This window comes from Lutjanus erythropterus, chromosome 7 (assembly GCF_056507025.1).
Source record: "Lutjanus erythropterus isolate fLutEry1 chromosome 7, fLutEry1.hap2, whole genome shotgun sequence".
Lineage (NCBI taxonomy): Eukaryota > Metazoa > Chordata > Actinopteri > Lutjaniformes > Lutjanidae > Lutjanus > Lutjanus erythropterus.
In genome coordinates, this window is record NC_139323.1 from 19,839,842 (window position 1) to 19,861,124 (window position 21,283).

Genomic DNA, 21,283 nt, shown 5'->3' on the forward strand with positions numbered 1-21,283 from the left:
AACAGGCCTGAGACAGGAGCCGTATAATTACTGCGACTCTGCGTCACACCAAGAAGACCAAACAAGCACTTTTCCTCCAGTTTGGACTTCTGTTGCCTCTTAATTGACCCTAATAATGAACTCGACCACTAGTATGTGTTTTTACACCTGCTTCATACGCAGCTTCTACTTTTCTTTGTGCATATTTGCTTCTTTTCTATCACCAGTCCGTGCATTTGAATTCAAGCTCATTGTATACAGTCCGTTGCCCTTGATTCACCTCCTTCATGGGTCAAATAATTCAAACTGATGTGGAAACTGTGGGTGTGTGTGTGAGTGTTGAACGTGGCCTCAGGCGAGATCGGGGGTCCTGGGAGCCAGAGAAGCAGCCGGGCTTTGATATATCAACAGAGATTCATGCAGAGATTCACACAGAGAGGCTGAGCAGGAAAACATTATTTCACTTTCCAACTCTCATACTTTTCAACATGGACAGGCTCATATCTGTTTCACATTTCTGCTCCGCCTGCCGTATGTTCTCAACAAAGACTTTCAAAATTTCTCTTTACTGTCAAAAAGCTTTTAATGTTTTATCTGCAGTATCATTAATCTTTTCAGTGTATTTCAATATCCATAAACTGTCATATTATCCTGAAAAAAGTTTATTTTCTTGTTTGTTTTTTTTATGTACGCATTTCCTGTATTTCTTGTAATGTTTTTATGGGGTGTTGGTTTAAATAGTTTTGTTAAAGGTAAGTTATTTTTAAAGAAGAGCATACATTTATTTATTTATTTATTTATTCTGCATTTTGAGAATAAAATTGAAATATTAACAATGATGTTTTGTATCAGGTTGTTTGAGGTCTTGAAACTTTTAAATAGTTTCTAAACTCTTCAAACCACAGACTCCAGATGTATTTTATGCCTACGTCATTCCATCAGTATGTGGGTTTAAAAAATATTTGGCAGCATAGTTTGAGTTTGTTTTTAAATGACACATAAATAAAGTGACAAAACACATCTTAAAAATGGCATGAAAATGCAGCACCCGAAGCCAAAACTGTTGAGGACATTTTTTTCAGGACCTCAGTGCAGAAATATGCACATCACTGAGCCGCTGTATCTGTGTGGGTGTGTGTTTGTGTGCATGAGTGCATGTGTCACCGTGAGTCTGACTCACCAGCCTTGCCCTCCCAGGCGAGTCCCAGCACTCCGCTGTAGTCTCTGTTGGTGAGCAGGTAGGACAGACAGAAGTTGCCCCAGTTGCTCTCAGAATATAAACTCAACAGTTTCTCAGGTCCGATGTACAGCGGGTACAGAGGATCATTTTTATCCTCCTCTGTCATCACCTGCACAGAGACAGAGACTTCTTACTTGACAAACAGGGATATGCAAGAATTACACACTACGAACGTTTGCTTTGCATTTCGGTTATCTGAAGTCCTTTTGGGGCAGAGAGTTTGTCCCAGTTTGACTTTCATTAACTGCATCAAAGGAGGTCACAGCATGTTTCTGTAGCAAGAATTTAATGTGTAAAATCCAGGATTACTGGTTGTATGGATTTATCAGAGACCTGAAGTGCGTCACTCTAAGATTTAGGGACAATCGTGCTGTTGTTTGAGCACAGGGGGATCTTACTCTGAGGGATTTCACTTTGAAGTTGATCAGCTTGATGCCGTCAAACTCCACCTTGTCGAAGATGTCATTCACAGCTCGCATGTAGGAGGCAACCTGAAGGAAATGTGAAAAAACAGTCAATAACATACCCTGTTTCTGATTTTTTTAGAGTGTGGGTTCTGGGTGGTGGAGGTTGACGAGGCCGTGAGAACTCAACAAACTAGACAAAACACAAGCAAATTAAGAACATATTTTCTACAATTTGACAACACATATACACACTGCCAAAGCTGAAAACAACCAAAAACAGAAACACTTGCACACACACAAAAAAAGTTTCCACAGGACACTAAAAACTGATGAAGATGCCAGGACACACGACTTGGTGCCATGGTTTGTGGGTCATTTGTGACTCACTCCTTCTTACTGAGGTTTTCTGCATTTGGTTGTGTTGTCTGGCTTTGGATTGTTTTTGTAGTTCAAGGATTCATTTATCACATACTCATATTTGTCAGTATTTGCAGTGAAATGGCTGGGTGGCATCAGCGTGCTAAAAGGTCAGTATCCAATGATGATAAGAATAAGTAAAACTGTGCCTGCTGAGCAACTTTGATGTTTGGTTAGGAAATCTCTCTATAGTCACTGTAGAGATGATTTTATTTGCTGTTATTTGTATGAAACTCCTCATTACAATTCACTGATGTTGTCAGAGCAGGATTGGAAAAGCACCTCTATCCTCTGGTGAGTTTGGGTTCACTGACTTGCTGACCCGTCACATTTTCTTGTTCATTTAGGCGTCTTTGTCAGTACTATGCGCCGGCTCGTCAGAGAAGTCAGAACTGTATGCAAGCATGTCAAAATGTATTTTAAAATGCGCATTAGGCTACAGTAAGAAGCACAATTTCTTTACTTTACATGAAGAACTTCTCCCATTACAATGTCCTGGAAGCTTCTTTGTTTGCAGCACACAGCATATACAGATACATATTTGAGACACTTTTTTTTTTTTTTTATCACACATTAAATGTCTTGAAATTCCGTCTTCATGTAGATCACATTCCACCTGCCAATAAAATATGACTTTGCCTTCACACTAATCAATATCTTCTCTCTTTCAACTCACATCTGAACAAATGATCAAACAAGTTTACTTTTTGTCAGACAGAATATCAACCAGATTTCAACTAAAAACCAACAGTGAAATCCTTACTTATATAGTATACTGCTTATACTATATAATGATAACTAAGTGGGTATATAATGGAACAAATGACTGTAAAACACCAGCTTGATAATATTGATCTAATAGAGTCCTGACTTTTGAAATAACACACAAAGTGAAGTAGTATGACCTGCATATGTCACTTTAGTCTGCGAGTGCTTTAGTGCTGAGCCAGCCAATGTGTCTGCAACATTTCTGTGGTAAAAACTTCATCACAGGTTAGTTAAAGATGTTACTGAGTAAATGACATGTGCCAATTGTGCCTGTAGAATGAATTGAATCCATAAAGAGCCTTAGTGACGGTGTAACTAAAGTTTTTAATGTGAAAAAATATGTCCCTACCATAAAACACCTACTTCTAGAATGGAGTTTGGTTTAAGGGCTGAATTTCACCAAATATGAAAACAACAGTTCTCCACAGTAGATTTAGCATTTTATCCTTTCAACAATGCACTTGACTCCTTCTGAACTCGACCAAGTTTGGGTCATGGTTCTTAATTGAGGTGATCATGTGAGGTGATCTGTAAAGTGAGGTTATGTTTTCAGTGCGGGTGGCAGGGTCGGTCACACACTCAGACAGGCACGTGCAAACTGGTCACGTGTGAAGGTCGGAGTCTATTCAGCAGGAGATGAACAGATGTACAGTAGAGCCTGCTGGGAACTTCCATAAATGTAAATATTTTCACCTTGGTACCAGGAGAGACTTAAAACCAGGTCAGCTGTGATTGACAACAGCATTTTGTATATTTGTACTCAAAGATCACATCACAGCATCACTTACAGTATATTTTCTCACCCGGTGCAACAAAGGCCTGGCACTGAACCAGAGACAACAACAAGTGTATGTGTGTGTGTTTGAGATGGAAAGAATCTGAGAGGACATGATGAGAGGACGGACAGCAGGAGGACAGCCAGAAAGAACAACAAGGAGGCCACAAAAGGACAGACTTGCTTACATTAACTGATCTTGCTTTGACCACAAAGGGATTTAATTAAAAAAGCTCGAAAACGAAGGTGCAACTTGTTCCAAACTGGATCAGATGCTGAGAAAATAATCTAAAATAATTAGATCAAATCAAACACATGTCCTGTTATACCTTTCATAGCAAACATGGAATGTGATAAAAATCACTGTTTATTGGTTTTAATTTAGAGGAAGTCACAATTAGTATGTTCAGGTTGTGTAACAGGATTCCAATATCAGCATGTGGCTGCACTCAATATTAGGACAGCATCTCATGTGACCTCTGACGCCAGTGACAAGCGCCTTTGTCCAGACAGAGAAACACAGACGGACTCTTAAATCACTGTTATTACTGAGGCAACACAGGCGCGCCAGCAGCTTTTTACCCAGTGTGTCACTCAAATGAGAGTTCACCACAGGACAGCCAGCACTAAAACATTTTTCATCAACTTGACATCTGTTAATTCATGTTTGCGTCCCACTCTTTTTTAATTACAGGTCCACAGATCTGGAATGGCATGCATGCTCTCTTTCCCTTTCATTGTTCATAACCATCTCATTTTGTCTTTGTTCTTAATTGTCATTTTTAGTCATTGTTGTCTGAATTAATGTTTGAAGTGAAGATTTGTGTTATCGTTATTGTCTCAGTTATTGTTCATTGTTGTTGTCTGCCTATGTCTTTTTTATTGTTAGCCTCTACATCTGTATTTGAGTGTTGTATGTTGTGTTTTACTCCCGAAAAGTCTAACCAGGGACAACAATGCCAACATGAATTGTCCCTGTCAAAAAACAACACAAAACCTAACCTTGAGCTCAAAAAGAATATTTCTCTGAAAATCAAATTGGTGGTTTTCCACCCACTGTTCTGAATGTGTTGCAGACAAAGGTCAAGAGCACAGGACAAGGGGTCGATTCAGGTTGTTATTGCAATTCTGATGTCTCTATATGACCTACATAAGCAAACAAGACCATCGGCGAGAAGATCAGCTATTTCTATATATTTGTTCTTGATGCCTGCCACAGGGTTGGATTGTTTGTTAAATCAGATTAAATGAGGCCATGTTTATATTTTCCCAGACGTTATAGTGAGTAACACATTAGCCAGTTATAAAGAAGCAGGACAAGAATTTTTTATGTCATAGTTTTGCAGTTATGGCTGTAGAAACATTACCGCTTTCATCCACAGGGGCGTCCAAAATCAACACAATATGAACGTTTCTTGTAGTAGCTTAGGATCGTGATGGCAGGAGGTGATGCTGAGCTGAAAGCATAGTGTGTTGAATGTGGTGAAATCCTGTCAGAGCCCAGTTGATTTTTTTTCTTTTCTTTTATTTTTTTTGTTATGTTACATGTTTATCACATTTTTTCTCATTTATTTGAAAAGAAGGTGCTCAATTTTTTTTAACAATCAGAAATGGCCCTTAAGTTACAGAACTATACTGTACTATATTTTACTACATCTGCAGCTTGTCCTTAAATGGGACCTGTAGAGTTGCTACGTTATCTGAAGGTGCATGCCACAGACCTTAGTACTTGTTTTGCCATGTGGACTGGCACCTGGCAAAGAACTTTATTTGGTCATATGACTGTGATCCATGTGCCACCATGTTCTCAGACACCAGGAAGGTTCTCAGCCTCCTCCCTGCTGCTGCCATGCACGCCATGACAGCTGTGTGCATGTGTGCAGGCGCTGGCATGTGGCCCTTTATTGAGCTTCACACCAGCAGAAACCACCCAGTCCTTTATATAGTAGTTGAGTATCTCAATAGTAAATAACACCTCCCTGTTCCTCAGAACAAATTGTTTTCCTCGCCTTTGCTTTCAGTTATTAGATGTTAATAATTATAGTAGAACCAGACCAAAGAAAAGCTTCAAATAAGTTTCAATCATGGTCAAAATGCTCCTTTAATCCAAGATTAACTAAGAAATATTCCACAAAGATCTTTTGTAACAGAGTCAAACTGAGATCTCAAGCTGTACTTATTAGGTCAGTTCAGGTAAATCTGTGGTTCTTAGGGTGGGGTGGGCCTTCAGGAGTTTGCTGATGCTATTTTACAGACATTTAATTTAACTAATTTAACTAACTAATAAACTTGGATCCTTAATTTAGTTGCTTCCCCTTTCATTGCAAATAATTGATTATAAAAATGTTGTTGTATGCTCTGAGGTGAGGCATGACAGAAAAAGTTAGTGAACCACTGACTTGAATAAAGAGAAATTCAGAAATTCAAGATTTTAGAACTAAGAAATACATCAGGTGGACAAAATCTAAGACACTGGCTTAAGGGACAGGTTTGTAAATAAAACATGCTCTGTTCAGCCAACAGTTGGGGAAATCCTGTTGTATTTTGATGCTCCTGCTTGATTTTCCATTATACTTCAAATGCTCCTATGTACGCTGAGTTCTCTGGGGACTGAAACATCAGATGACTCGGGTATCAGCAGCATCTAAATGCATCACCCTGAAGGTGGTGACTCTCTTTGTGTTGGTAGATATAGGACAAAAAAACAGAACTTTAAACCTTAGTAAGCTCCATTTTTAGCTTAAAAATGTGTAAGTATTTTGTATTTCTGCTTTTTTGTACATCTAAACCCTTTTGCAATAGAGGCCATTGATACTTAACTGAAGATGTAATCATGGTTAATAAAACCCATTCTTAAAGAGGCAGTTCACCCCAAAATCAAACATACATTATTATCCCCTGGCCTGCAGTGCTACATCTGTACAGTCTTGGTGTAACTAGCAGAGTTTGGAGATACTGGCCATAACACCACTGTCTCTTCCCAGAAATCACGACCTGATTACTCTGCTACTTTCTTTCTAATAATAAGAAAGTGGTTCCTGCATGAAACTGCTCACAACAGGGTTTGTGGATTATCTTGAGTAACCGGGCCATTATCTTTGGAAGGAGACACTGGTGTTGGATCTGAATTAAAATGTATTTTTAGCTCTTTGAGCACCACAAGCCAAGTGTCATCTAGTCCCGTTATACTGGAGAGAGGGCAGACATGTCTATGGCCAATATTTCCAGAACTCTGCAACTCACACCAAAACTATCTGGACGGATAAAAAGCACTACAGGCCAGACAAAAAATAAGTATTCTTGATTTTGGGGTGAATTGTCCCTTTAAAGTATGCATCATGTATGAAATATTGCAAAGTGAAACCAAGATAAATGATGTTTTCAAACAAAAGATCTGAAGTGTTCACCTGAGCCACAACAGCTTCCACAGACTTGAACCTCTTGTAGTAGAGGTGGTCAGCATGGAAGTGGAGCAGGCAGCTGGTCTTTGACTCATCCACTGTTCTCCTCGACCGGCTCGCTGCTGCCTCCTGTGGATGACATCCCAGATACACACACAAAAAAGAAAGAAGTACAGGTGAACAGATTGTTAAAAGGACACAATCTGCTGTGAGGCAGATTTGAATCATGACATAGGCCTGCCAAATTAGAAAACAAACTGTCCTCATCTGCCCTCCTGGTATCAAAACATGATGTCATTTAACCTGGGGTATAACTGGGACGTCGCAGCTCCCAGTGGGAGAGGGGATGTGTAGCCTCAGGAACTCACCTTGGCTCCACTGGGAACATCTGTTCAGACCATTTCATGACCGCAAAATGGAAATGATCTTCACCGGTAGGTATGTTGATAAAAATGGGTCTACATTGATGTCCTAACATCCATTGTTGACAATAAACTTGGAACCCACCTCCCAGCTGGGTAAAGGTTATGACTGAAAATGGTACCCAAGGGGGAGATTAGCTACATAGTTGTGCCAGATGTTTAATCCATTATATACCTGTTTTCATAATCACTTTACAACACAATCAAGGTCATCTAGTGCATTTTCAGCAACCACTGTAAATATTGTCAGGGTACAAAATACCCAGTGGCAATTAGGGAATCCCCCCTACCAAGGGCTCTGATGTTGAAAGTATGAGAGAGAAAGTATGTGTGGGACAAGGGCCAGGGTTGGTGGATGGCTAAAACAGGATTTTTTGGGTTAGTGAAATGTCCTGTGTGCAAGAAAACAATGAGAAAAAATAAGGTATCAAAATCACCAAAGGATTTTGTCTGTATGAATATTGTTTTTAAAGAAAATGTTGCAGATTATACTTTAGGGAAGAAGTTATTTTAACCTAAACCATGATGTTTAACTAAAGCTAACCAAGTAGTTTTGTTGTCTAAACCTAACCAAACTGTGACCATCACCTGACATGATTCTCTGTAAATCTGAAAGTCTGACTGGACGTTGCATATGTATTACTGTTAACCTGAAAGCAGAATGAGAATGTATGTACTTTTCACACCTTGACAAGGCAAAATGTGACACTGTCACAGTGGACTGTCAGGTCTATGTTTAGGTCTATGCGCACTTTGGTGTGATCACCAAAGCACCTGGACCCCATTTATTTATCTACATTCTAATTTTGGTGTATTTCAACTGTGTATTTGGACCACTCTTGTGTATTTTTGTCTTTGTATTTTAATGCACATGGCTGCTATGACAAAGTAATTCTCTCTGGAGATTAAAAAAATCTATCTACACTGGTTTGGATACACTTTGTTTCTGTTACTGTCAAATCATTTTGCTAAAAGTAAATCCTGTTATTTGCTTTTGGTGACTCAACAAGCTAAATAAAAGTGACAAAATGAACAAATGAGCTCATAAATCAGGTCAATTGAAACAGATGAATCACACACACTAGTTCCTGAACTGTTTCTTAGTTTGGACTTAATTGGCTATAAATGGTGTTGCAGAGGAGGATGTTTTAAGGGCGAGGACAGAAAAGGAAAGTAGGGCAGAGTGTGTGTTAGTGTTATTATTCACTGAGGTGATGTCTGGACTGTCCTACCTCATTGGGTCTGAGGCTTTGGGCGAGGACGTTTAGATGTTCTGCACCACAGAATCCATCAGGCGCGGTCCTCAGAGATGGTAGGACTACAGACACAAAAACAAACACAATCACTTTGATTCACATACAGTCTAAAAGTATTGATTTGTCACTCTTTCAGTCAAACACACACTGAAACACAACCACACAAGCAAACAGAGTCACCAGTAATTTTGTCCTTGAACATGATCCTTCAGTTGGTGAACTTTTTATTAGTCATCAATGACTCATTTTAACATGAGCGTACGGTGTCCCAAATAAATCAGTGTTCTCCAATCATGATAACAAATTGTACAATACAGATTAGATTGGATTGGAACGGGACATTGTGTAAAATAATCAAACAAAATATACATGATCTGGGTCAGGGATCACAGTTTGATCTTTGTGAAATTATTTGTTTGTGCTTAAATGTTTAGTTCAAATGTCTTGTTTTGTGTGCACTTCTCCAGAAAACAGGAGCAATGATCAAGGAGGAAATGCTGACTGATCCAAAGACTCCAGGGTTAGACAGAGGCCCTGAGACAAGCCAACAATTATAGATGGGATGTCTTTCAGGGTCCTGAGTGAGTATCCTGGGGCCTAGAATTTCAATGTGCTTTGATAAAATGTACAGAATATTTGGCAAATAATGTCATTATCAGACAGGAGACCATGTCAAGTCAATGCAGAGATCTTAATGAGGAGGGTTTGTGTTTTATTATCATCTGTGCTGATATCTTTCCTGGCATTTCAAGGTCTTGTGAATCATACTGTTTGAGAAACAATGCAAAGATGCTGGGTCATGTGACTTCTCTTGTTTACTCAACAGATGCACAAAGTCACAGTTATTACTTTACAACCCCTGTTATGGAAAAGATAACAGGATTATTTCCTGGAGGCCAAGTTTAATAAAGCTCAGCGTAAGTTCAGTTAGGAAGACTATCTTTGCACCTCATTCGTCCATAACTGTCTTCTCTCCCCCTCTCTATCTTAACAATGCCAAAATAAAATAACGCCACATATCAAGTTGTAGTATCGAGGCACCAGCTGTATGTGGCGGGGCACCAGAGAACCATGTTTTTTTTCCACTGGGGGGTTACTCTACAGGCCACTTTTGTTTTTGAAGTTTCTACAGTAAAGTAAATTCAAAGAAAGCAGTTCTTTTAGAGTATATTGCAGTTGACTCCCATGCATATGTGCCTCATGCCTTCCAAAGACAAAAGGCCAAAAAATACAGTTATACTCCATTTCTTATGGATATTTTTCTGTCTCATACCTGTCCTAGCTGTGAAACGAATTAAGTGAAAGTTATTATAACATTTGTTTGCTTAATGGAACAACATCTCATAATGAAACTTATCTCTCTTTGCCAATTTATGTGTGAGGAGGAAAGGCCCAAGAAAGAGAGGATACTGTAATTTTAATGATCTCTGCGTATCTGAGGTCAAAGTGACCTGAGGAGATCAGACCACACTTCAGCATTATACAGTATATAGTTAATATATGAAAAGATAATGTAAATACGGGAATAATATAAACTGTAAGGACATCTGGGAAGGCACTTCTCTACAGCTGCACCATAGGAGCACTTTTCAGGGCTTTTTCGAACATAGGGGCACCAGGCAGGGCGATCTCTGGTCTATTGTTTGTGGTCTCACATGATATGGTTAAATTCACACACTGGAAACATGCCAGGTGGCCTCAGGTTTAAGCTATGTTTTACATTTTAACTGCTTCCTATACAGAACAATTCAAAACAAAATGTGCTGAAATCAACAGCGACCAGCACATCCAGCAGCTACCAGGGACAGAAGCTACCTCACATTCTCAGACACTCTATAAATAGAGGACACATTTGGAAATCAGCACTGTGGTCTTGAGTGGGAGCCACGGGGGCAGCCTGTGGAAAACACTGTGATAGGTGCTGGTTTGATTTCACTGAAACAACATAATCATGTGCCATTTGCAACACCTCTGGGATCTGCTGCCTCCTTAAAATTGACGCAATACCGATGGGATTGCAGTCAAGGGAGGCATTGCATTTGCATAAATTGGCCCATCTTGTCGCACAGGCAAAGACTCAAAATTCCACAAAAATGCAAAGAGCCAAAAAAGGACTTCATTGCAACAGAGTGCATCAGGTTTATGGTCAGGGACTGTGGGGGATCTTTATGTGAATATGGAGGAAAGAATGTAATGCAAATGTCACGTAAAACTGCTGCAGAATGTTCCACAATAATGTAAAATAATCAATGAGTTTTCAGTAGGGTTATTGACAAATTCCTGTGGTTTTAGATGCATTCTAATGTACAGACTAAAATTAAAGTACCAAAAACAAAGTATTAAGGGTACATTAATATCAACAAAAATTGATCCGTTACAGTAGAGTCACATGACATAATAATCATATTCATATGTCATTTGCAGCAGTGAGAGTGACAGAATCAGGCAATGTTTTGCCACATAACTGGTGACCCATAAGAACTTCAAGGGGGTAATACTCAGCATGTGCATGTGCATCTACAGTACGTGGGTGCATGTGTATGTATGTGTATATATGTGTGTGTATGCGTATGTATGTGTGTGCATGTATGTGCATGTGGGAAAGTCTGTCCCATGCAGTACAGCATTTTCCTCTATCAGTCATGGGCCTACAGTGAGGGACAGGCAACACATGATTGGATCACACCATCCTACGAAAGTCCTCCAGCCAATCACAAACCTGTAATTCGTTCTGTATACATGGCATGAGTGGGGGTGGGACGTGAGGGTGGGTGGAGGTGGCTGTGGAGGCCTAAATGCCCGGGTGTCGACACGCTGACGGAATTATTTCCAGACCTTTCTACTTGCTCATGTTCTGTCTCTCAGTTTGTTTCTGTGTCTCTTCATTCTCCATCATACTGCAGGAAATACATGTTTCTGGAACGTGTTGCCAAAGCTGCAAAAGACATTTTCCTTATTAGTTTGCAATTAAAAGAAAATATCTGACTAAACCTGGTCAGAGTGATATGAATCTCATGCACTGCTGAACTATCAGTGCGAGACTTCCCTGGAAAAGAGGACATTTCCCACATGAAAAACTGGTGTTGCATTTCAGTCCAGATTCACATTCCTAACAGCTGTTGGAAACTCATTCTACTGTTAAGAGTAATGTAGAAAACCTGTGCCAGAACCTCTTGAATCTTGTTCCAACTTTGAGTATATAATAGTTACAGTATGTTTGAGACTAATGCACTTGGGTATAATATATATACTGAAGATTGTTGTATTAGAGTTAGGGAGTTTGATGCCTTGGGGGCGGGCTTAACACTGGCTAAAAACGGCATTGACTGTTAAAATCCCCTTTTTAAATCATGGTGTGTCAGTGCCACAATGGGACATTTACCTTTTGCCCTGAAGAACAGAAAAGTCCCCCACGAATGACCCTTTGGTCAGTCCAAGTGTCCTCCAGTGCCCCTCTCGTTGGCCCAGTTCCTGCTGTGGTCAGTCTAAGTGCCCTCAAGTGCCCCATTAGTTGGCTCAAGTGCAAAATAACCCTGAATCTAAATATAACACAACACTGAACTCTGTGTGTTTGTTTCTCCCTGCCTATAAGAAAGACTATCTACACTATTGCCCAAGACCACATGTCCACTGGTTGGATTAAACCTCTGATTAGTTATTCAGTGGCCTTCTTAAACACACGTCCCCAGAGTTCTTACAAATAGCATGAGTCAAAAATTATGTGGGAGATTTTCTGCCTAGTTGTCCAGATTGTATGCCTTATGTAGTCCAGATATCCCGTATCAACCCACATCCTCCCACAGCTGATGAATCCGCTAGCTGCTGCTTTCCACATCGCATGATCCTGTCTGACTGTAACTCCCAGGAACAATCACATTCTCTGCAAACACATTTCATTCATTTTTCTTTATATGAGAGTCAAAATGTTTTTCCTTACAATTACTAGAATGTCACTACTTTTGAGCACTAAATGAATATGAAGATATACAACGTAAAAGACATATGTAGTATTTTTGAGCAGTGTACAGAAGAACTGTAACAGCTGTTTCTTTAGCACTAATGCAGAAGACTGATAACCTTAAGACACTGATGCAACACAGAAGGTTCAGCCAGTGTTCCACAGAGATATTTCTCAAGTCCTCCAGGCTTGTATTATAAAATTGGGCAGTGAATATTATGAGGAAATTGATGTTTGACGAATCAATTACATAATTGTTAAACTGAGGATTTAGCAGATTTGATGTGTGTGCAATCTTAATGAAAGTTGTAGTGAAGGTTTACCTGCAAGATGCTGTGAACTTTCAGTTTGAAGCAACTATAAATAGCCCCAGAGTTAAACATTAAGAGATTTTCAGTGTTATTACTATGGCTTTATTTCAAGGACATATGCGGTTAATAGTTACCCATCTGTCATAATGAAACTTCAAAGAAAATTTCCCATAAACTAGGATGTAACTACACTGCTGCTGCACACACACACACAACCACACACACTGTCCATGGACACAAGCCTGGGAACCAGACGAATCTGCAAGCTCATATTTCATTTGCCACGGCAGATATGTCTTCCCACCCTCCTGTTAATAAAGATTTCTGCCAGCCCTGCATCTCATTGGGCCAATCAAAATTGCTTATTTAACTTGGGGCTGGTTTGATATGATGACTGTCAGAGGAGCATCAACGCTGTTGTCAGTTTGAAAAGTCACATGTTTCGAGTGAAATGAAACTGTAATTTGAGAACGTTTTTTCCTGCTTGATAATGGACCAATCACCACATCAACTTGCATGTATCACTCATCACTATGTCACACTACTGTTACTACTACTGTTTATTATTCAACATGATGATCTTAAGGCATTTCATTTTCAAGCAAATCAAGCAGGTGGGGACTGTGACCAGGTGTCCTGATGTCATTACATTGTATTTGCAAAATGACTGCCTTTGGTTGTGCCCTTTGTCCCAGATCTGAGAGACCTCCTGACATCCCAGGAGACAGAAAGTACCTCATATAACCTTTGTGGCCCCCAGACGACGACAACCGCAGGAAGTGGAAATACACACAGGAGTAGACTTGTTACATCAGCCTCTGAATGGAAGAATTGATTGTTTATTGAAATATCATGTGCCAAATCTTCGACAGTTTCCTGCAGATATGCAGGCCTGTGAATGAAAGAACAGGATGTTGTCAGATGCAACGCTATCTAATGTAAATGTTGCTGCAGTTGTGAAAGGGGTTTAAGAAATGGCGGGAGGAGCAGGGAAGAAGGCAGCCATGGAGTCTGTGTGGACTTAAGGACAAACACGGGGGGGGGTTTGGCACGGTCTGCATGTTTCCAGTAAAATGCTTTCTTGGAAATAATCCTTTACTGATGTGGATGTGCACACACAGCCAGAGAAATACACACACACACACATTGACACACAAAACATTTTGACACCTCTCTGTGATGATTGCCATCTGGCCAAATCATAAGCCGACATAATGATAAGCCAGCTAAAAGTTCGTTTTAATTTGTTGTCGTAGAAACTGCCTCCAAACCCCATAAGATCCTTGACATGCTCCTCTTTTCTTTTCTCCTACCCCTTTAGAAATCCCTCTCCTGCTTCTCCTGTACTGTACCCCTTCCTTCTCTTTCACCCCTTCCTCCCCATCCTCGTCCTCCTCCTTCAAAAGTCACCCCATTTCTGGTTTATCTTTTCTTAGGCCTATGGCCAGGAAAGGTTCCAGCACCCCCTCAGAGCCTGAAATAGGTTCTGCTGTTACATTATAAGCCCACTCTTACTACGAGTTAAGGGTAAAGATAGTCCATTGACCCCAAGTAACCTTAGCTTGTACTAGAGCTTGAGGCCACAGATACTGTACAGATACTATACGAGAAAAGAGCAATGAGGATTAGAAACAGTTGCTGTAGTTGTTTATCTTTGTGTGAGACTATCAGGAGGGCTGTAAACCAAACCGTTTAGGGAGATCTACTGTAGTTCTTTTTGTGCTCTTGCCATCACCACCGAATGGTCAGGAAAAAGCTGCTGAGGTCATGTGGTGTCATTTGGACAATATCAGTTCTGTAGATGCACAAGCTGCAGAGTGTCTGTTATTTATCCTAAAGTTACGACAGAGCCAATAGGAGCTTAAAGGCATGCTATGCAGGATTTTCATATGAAAGCAATGTATAGACTCATATTTCTGGCCTTGAGCCTTTTTGGCAGTGTTGTGTAACCCACAGCCAATACATCTTGCAGGTTTTTTTTTAGGTCAGGACTCTAGTGTTGTAATACTCGAGTTTGGTCTTGGTCTTGACACTTGTCTCAAGACCACTTTTTGAAAGTCTCAGTCTTATCTCCGTCTCAGCTGCAAACCACAGAGATTAGACGCTACAAAAGTACTGTGAGCTAAACACACGGACACTTTTTAAAACGTCTTCCCTTTGGTCTCCTGCACAGACATGAGAAAAAGGAACTCGTCATGGGTTGGCAACCTGCTTGGAGGTGGGCCAGGCATGTTTTAGCCCAACTCTAGAGATGGTCCATCATGGGGACACCTCGGCACAGCTAGGTGCAATATAAGTGGTAATGTGGTAATGGAAATAATCATCAGTGTAACATGGTTTGACTTAGCATGGCACAACACTATCTATCTCTCTCTCTCCTTCATTCGTTGAGCTAAGGATAAACTTTGACTAATGCATTTACAAACAATCCTGCATATTTTACTTCTAAAAATATGTGCCAGAAGACATTTTCTGTCATTTCTTTTCCTAAAGTTAGGTATAGTCTTACCCATGTCATCCTCATGGTAGATTATAGAGTGGTGATCTGTTTGGCTGCTGGTGTATCTCTGTGATGGCTCTATGTGGTAAGTCCCATTGCTTGTATGGATGGTTCCCTCAAACTGACCCTGTAACACAGAGCCATGGCAGGCTGAACCATGTTCATCTGCAAAAACAGATCAAGAGAGGCAACATGTCAGGGTCAGAGAGGTGAAATAGACACAGCCAGAAAGCATTAATAGATAAGATACTGACAGAAACCTGAGGATTAGAGGCAGTGTTCAGACATCAGAGACATACAGGAGGAGAGATTGAGGCAATCAGTGCTATTCCATTTTTCAAATTTCAATAATCAGGAACACTTTGCCACAAACAGATGTTTATCCAAACGTTTTATCCAGATGTTTTATCCAAACCAGACTATAAATAAATGTTGGTTTGACCTGATTAGCTTTGATGCCAGTATATTAATTTAGACATGAATTGCAGGAAAACTGCTTCCAGCCCAGTCATACCCACCCTCCAATGTTCCCGAATATATGTGGGAGAGGTCAGCTGATGTGGAACCATTTTCACTGACCACCATGAAATTTTCTGAAAATGCCGCCGAGTTGCGTTTCAAATGGAGACGGAAAGTTCTGAGGAAAAACAAAAGCACAAACAGCTCACAGATGTGGTCCAAGCTTTGTAGTGCAGTGGAAGGTATGTAGATCTATCAGTAGCAAGCAAATATGAACAATTAAGAGTTAGTGTGTGTTCTTGGTTTTGGAAAAGGAACAAAGAGTGTGTTCAAATAGAAGAAAACAACTGCCACAGTCAGAGAAACTGAGGCATTACCTGTGGAAAGCAGTGAAGTCCAGTTGCAGTGTGTACTCCTGAGGTTGTGTGGCTCTCCTGGCTCTCAGGTGCTTCCTGTGAAGATCCTCCCTGTCGTATGACAGGCCCTCATAATACTTTATATATGGACTGATGTCACTCAAAGCTCCTGGCAAGAAGGAGGATATTCCAGTCACTTCACAGAGCTTAAACACTTCACAGGGAAACCAGATGAGGATTCTGGCTATAACTTTCTACAGTATCTTAGTATCATACCAAATGTGTAAGTGTTGCTTTGCCTAGTACATACGTTCTCATTTTGTGGTCGACTTAGAAATAATACATATACAGACATCCGATTAAACCTCAAAATAAAGCTGAGAAACATTTGAGGTGATGATCACAGTTTAGTTTGGTGACGTTTAGGAAAATAACATGGTTTGAGTTTAAAAAACTACTTTCTTAACATAATGAACATTTACTATTGGTCTCACAGGAGAACCAAACACAGGTATCCCATGTGAAAGTATTGTGATTTACCCAGCAATCCAAGCAGGCTCTCTAAATGAGACAGTCTATGCAGACTTTCTCGTTCTTTATACTAAATCCAAATTTGGACCCATGCCTAATTTTTCATGCCTCGGTGACAAAAAACATGACACTGAAATTGTATCCTCTGGTGGACTGGCAGGTCCATTATATGCTTTGTCATGAGAAGGGTCTGTCTACGTTTATCATCTAACATCATAAAATCAGCCCTTATACAGATGACATATTTTTATACTTAAAAGATTTTCTCATCTCATTACAAGAAATGTGGTCAGGCCCTAATTTATAAGCAACTAAAACCACAGATTGATGAAAGATTGAGACCCCAATCGAGAAGCTTGTTCACTTTTTCTTTTTCACTTTTCTTCACCAAGGTATTGTTGTCATGATGTTGTCAATTTAGAAATAAAACAGCCACGAAAATGTCAAGACCGACTCATAAGAACAAGCTATTTCACTTTTACATGTTATTTTTGATGCACTTTATGTATATCAACACTACACTTGCAATGATAGTAAATGTTATTTAAATACAGCATTAATTGGCACAAAAGTTGCATGATGCTGAAAACAAAACAAACAAATATTACATTTCTAATTTATTTGTAATAATACAAAAAATACTGACACAAATCAATAATGAAAAACGTTCTAACTACTAACAATAGTCAAAGTGGTACTTTGTAATGCTGAGTTAGGCTACTTATTGTACTTAAAACAAGCTAGTATTCAATTTACACACACACACACACACACACACACACACACTCCCGTCACCATCAGACTAGATTTTGACCACGCTCATACTGTATGACTAATGTGTCATCTACTGAGTGTTAATTGTGAAAGTGCTGGTTAACTGAAGAAAGCCTGGGGAAAGGCTTGTGCTGTTCTGTACAAGGTGTTATTACCCACTTACTGTTGCCCCACCTGAGTGAATCACACTTACCTAAACCCTTCATAAACCGGTGTACCCCATTAATCACAGCTAAGAAAGCCAAACGCTATGTCTACATCACAGGAAGGGTTTATATGAGGGCTCCTGTTTGCAGCATTCCTGAGAGGACAGGTTGAGACATGTCTGAGCCCAGCAGAGGCCAGTCCACCACAAGAGCAGAAACACACACACACACACACACGCACACACTGACAGTCATATACACACAGAGAAATTCATATACAGGCATGCACACCCAGGCAGACTATACATACACACACACACACACACACACACACACACACACACACACACACACACACACTGACAGTCATATACACACACAGAAATTCATATGGCATGCACACCCAGGCAGACTATACACACACACACACACAGACACACATGGCTTTAGTACCACAAACAACCACACATACTTATTCAAGGTGCAGTGTGAATAGCCTAAATACACACACACACACACACACACTTACACACACACACATTAATCTGCACATTCCAGTACCTGTAATCCATTCATGGCAGTCGAACAACAGCAGCAGCAGTAGCCAGCAGTAATAGACCCCCATGGTGTCCTTATTGGTGTGTTTTTGTTTTCCTCCCTTTCACAGTTTTTTCCTTTTCCTCCTTTGCTCACACCCGTCTGTCTTTTTCATCCTTTCTGTCTTTACTTCTCTCCTCACTGGTCTCATACATGTGGTCTTCCCACACTGGAATGTAGCTAACTAGAAAGTTCAAGTCAGAACTCAGCATGTATATGAACAGTGACACAGTGCAGAGGCATATTCAGACTTGTTAGAGAGTTATCTGCACAATTAAAGGAGGGATTTCAAATACGGTTGTCAAGCTCCACTTGGAGTGTTTAAATTAAGGAGTCATCTGAAGTATTATATCCCCATTTGCTCATAATGTTCTTCAGCGTCACAGTATAATACAGTTGTGTGGGCAATAACGCAAAGAGCATACGTATGAAACACTTTTATGGATAAAAAACATGTTAGCAAGACTTCTCATCATCATCACTCAAAGTTGAGTATGATTGTCGTCCTGTCGGTGGGTCTGGTCATTTGTTGGTTGTCAGGTGGCTGTGGAGGTTTATCCTTCATCCACAGGTTCTGTTGCAATAGGGGACATTTGTGGATGGTTGTTGTGGTAGCGGGAGGTGGAGGAGCCATCTTGATTTCTCCTTTCTCTGTTGCCTCTTTTCTTCTTTGCTCCATTTGTTTCTGTTGAGAGCCACCTCATCCCAGTTGTTGAAGCGACCCTTTCTCAGGGAGGTTTTAATGTTGTCCTTGTATCGCTTTTTCTGTCCCCCTTGAGTGTTTTGCCCTTCCTTCTGTTGGCCACATAGCATTTGTTTCAGAAGGCATGCGTATAACATGTCCCGTCCATCATGACTAGTGGCGGGTCATAGTTGAGGTAATGCCAGGGATGTTGGCTTCCTTCCCAGCTGATCCTACGGATCTTGTGGGTGGTACTGCTAGGTGGTCCACCTTTCAGCCCCATAAAGCAAGGAAAGCAGACCTACCACTTGATAGACAAAAAGTTTGGTCTTCACTTCTACAGCCATGCTCACAACCCTGTAAGGCTGCAGTGCAGCGCTGTGCCTAGAGCTAAATGCTAATGTAATCATGCTAATCAGCAGGTACAATGTTCACCCTGTTCGTCAGCATAGTTTATTGTGTCAGCTAGAGGTGCACAGAGACGTCATTCTTTATATCTGTTTCTCTTGAACCAAAAAGATTTTCTGTCTCTGTATCTGTATTCAGATAGAAGACCAGATGCAGGTGTGGTTTATACTGAAAGTCACATTAAATAAGGAGAGTGTTCTATTTTCTAACCCAATATTCATCTGCAAAGCAATTTTTGTGCCTATAAAGCATTAAAACGATTTACTATGGGCATATAATTAATTAGCAAATACATCTCTTCATCTTCATTTTTGTTTTTAGCTGAAATAACTTTTATGAACTGTCTGAAACCCAACACCACTTCCCCTTTAATTGGGGGATACTGAAAAATCAGACACTAAAAGAAGTTAGTTTTGTTTTGCATAGGAAATAGAAATTCTACAGTAAAGATTTACAAATATATAAATATATCCTTTGTTTGAAGAGAATAATCTTGATTGTGGTAGATGCAACATTTTTTAACTATGCTGAGGTAATCATGGAGCTGACTTCTTCCAAATAATGATGAGCAACTTCAGAGAGAAGAAATATCTGTTTCCATCTTGTTCTTTGTGCTTTCCAAATAATGTAATTGAATTTAGATGCATCCCTAGTGTTAGCATACTAACATTTGTTAATAAGCACTAAGCATAAAGTGCAGCTGAGGCTGATGGGAATGCCATCAGTTTTGCAGGTATCTGATCATAAGCCAGTGTTAGAAAAAAGAATTTGACCTGAAGACGATGCAAGATGAATCATAAAGGTTATTACAGTTCATACTGGTTGGGACATGAGTGCCAGTAACAAATTTTATAGCATTGATCAATTTCATTTTGAGACATTTTGCTCAAAACCACAAAAATTAATCTCACGGTGTTACATAAAGAAAAGTCAGCAGGATTCATCTGGTCAGAACCATGAATGTCTGTACCAAATGTCATGGCAATAGTTGTTGAGATCAAAGTGGCGGAACACCAAAACAATCGACAGATATTTCAGTACAGCCATGTGTGGCTAAAAAGAACTTACATTAGCATGCCATTGAAAATAAATGCCATATTTTAAGCTTGGATCCGTTTTCTCAAAGGGAAATGCCTCCCACAGGTCTTATTATAGACCATTGTGTGGCAGAGAAAGTGCTGAAATGGTTCAAAATATGAGAAGGAAAAAACATCTGCATGACTCACACTGTGTCAAAGATCTTTAATGGGCTCATTCTAAACAAAGTGTGACTGTTTTAGGTGATTGTGAGGAACAATAATCTTTCAAGAGGAAATGAGACACCGTTTGACCTGGAAATGAGGTAAATTAAAACAAAGGTTTTATTACTTTAAATAAAATCATCCTTTTTGATGATGCACTTACACACAGATGAAAAGCAACAACTTTGCAACAGGAATTTATACTTGTCTATATAAATGTGTTTCCACTTCACGGTTTAATAAAATGTGCTGTGTTGCATCACAAATGGACACCAGCTGAGAAATGTATATATTTCCTGTAGGATTACAGGAAAATGTGCTGCAGCAGTTCATATTCAGTGACATGTTTTTCAGATAGCTACAGTAAAGATTCAGCGAAGAGAGAGAGCTGAAGCTCTGCCAACAGCATCACCACAGCAAACTGTTGCTCCACATGAGCCCAATTACTCACTGAGCTGCACCAAATCGCTGCAGCTTCCCTTGTAAAATTATCGAAATCATAAATAACTCAAGCAGTTGTCTCAGGCGAATAGCCTTAAAAATCTTTATCCTGCTGTCAAACCTAAGATAAAAGGCTTTACAAAGATATTTACAGACAAGCACCAAACCAGCACCAAATGTCGTTCGCTTGTAGATGTTTCCTGAAATCATTAAA

General features: G+C 39.9%; 1 protein-coding gene across 1 annotated transcript in view; it reads right to left on the minus strand.

Annotated features, from left to right (window-relative positions):
- LOC146323935 (disintegrin and metalloproteinase domain-containing protein 10) overlaps positions 1-18,499 on the minus strand; it is a 37,957-nt gene extending 19,458 nt beyond the window's left edge. The window contains exons 1-8 of the mRNA XM_084723108.1: positions 18,262-18,499; positions 16,271-16,418; positions 15,953-16,071; positions 15,444-15,599; positions 8,642-8,727; positions 6,994-7,116; positions 1,618-1,710; positions 1,160-1,328 (exon numbers count right to left, since the gene is read on the minus strand). Coding sequence (XP_084579234.1) covers positions 1,160-1,328; positions 1,618-1,710; positions 6,994-7,116; positions 8,642-8,727; positions 15,444-15,599; positions 15,953-16,071; positions 16,271-16,418; positions 18,262-18,325 — 958 coding nt within the window. The 5' untranslated portion in view covers positions 18,326-18,499. The remainder of the gene's footprint in view (positions 1-1,159; positions 1,329-1,617; positions 1,711-6,993; positions 7,117-8,641; positions 8,728-15,443; positions 15,600-15,952; positions 16,072-16,270; positions 16,419-18,261) is intronic.
- Positions 18,500-21,283: the final 2,784 nt, after the last annotated feature.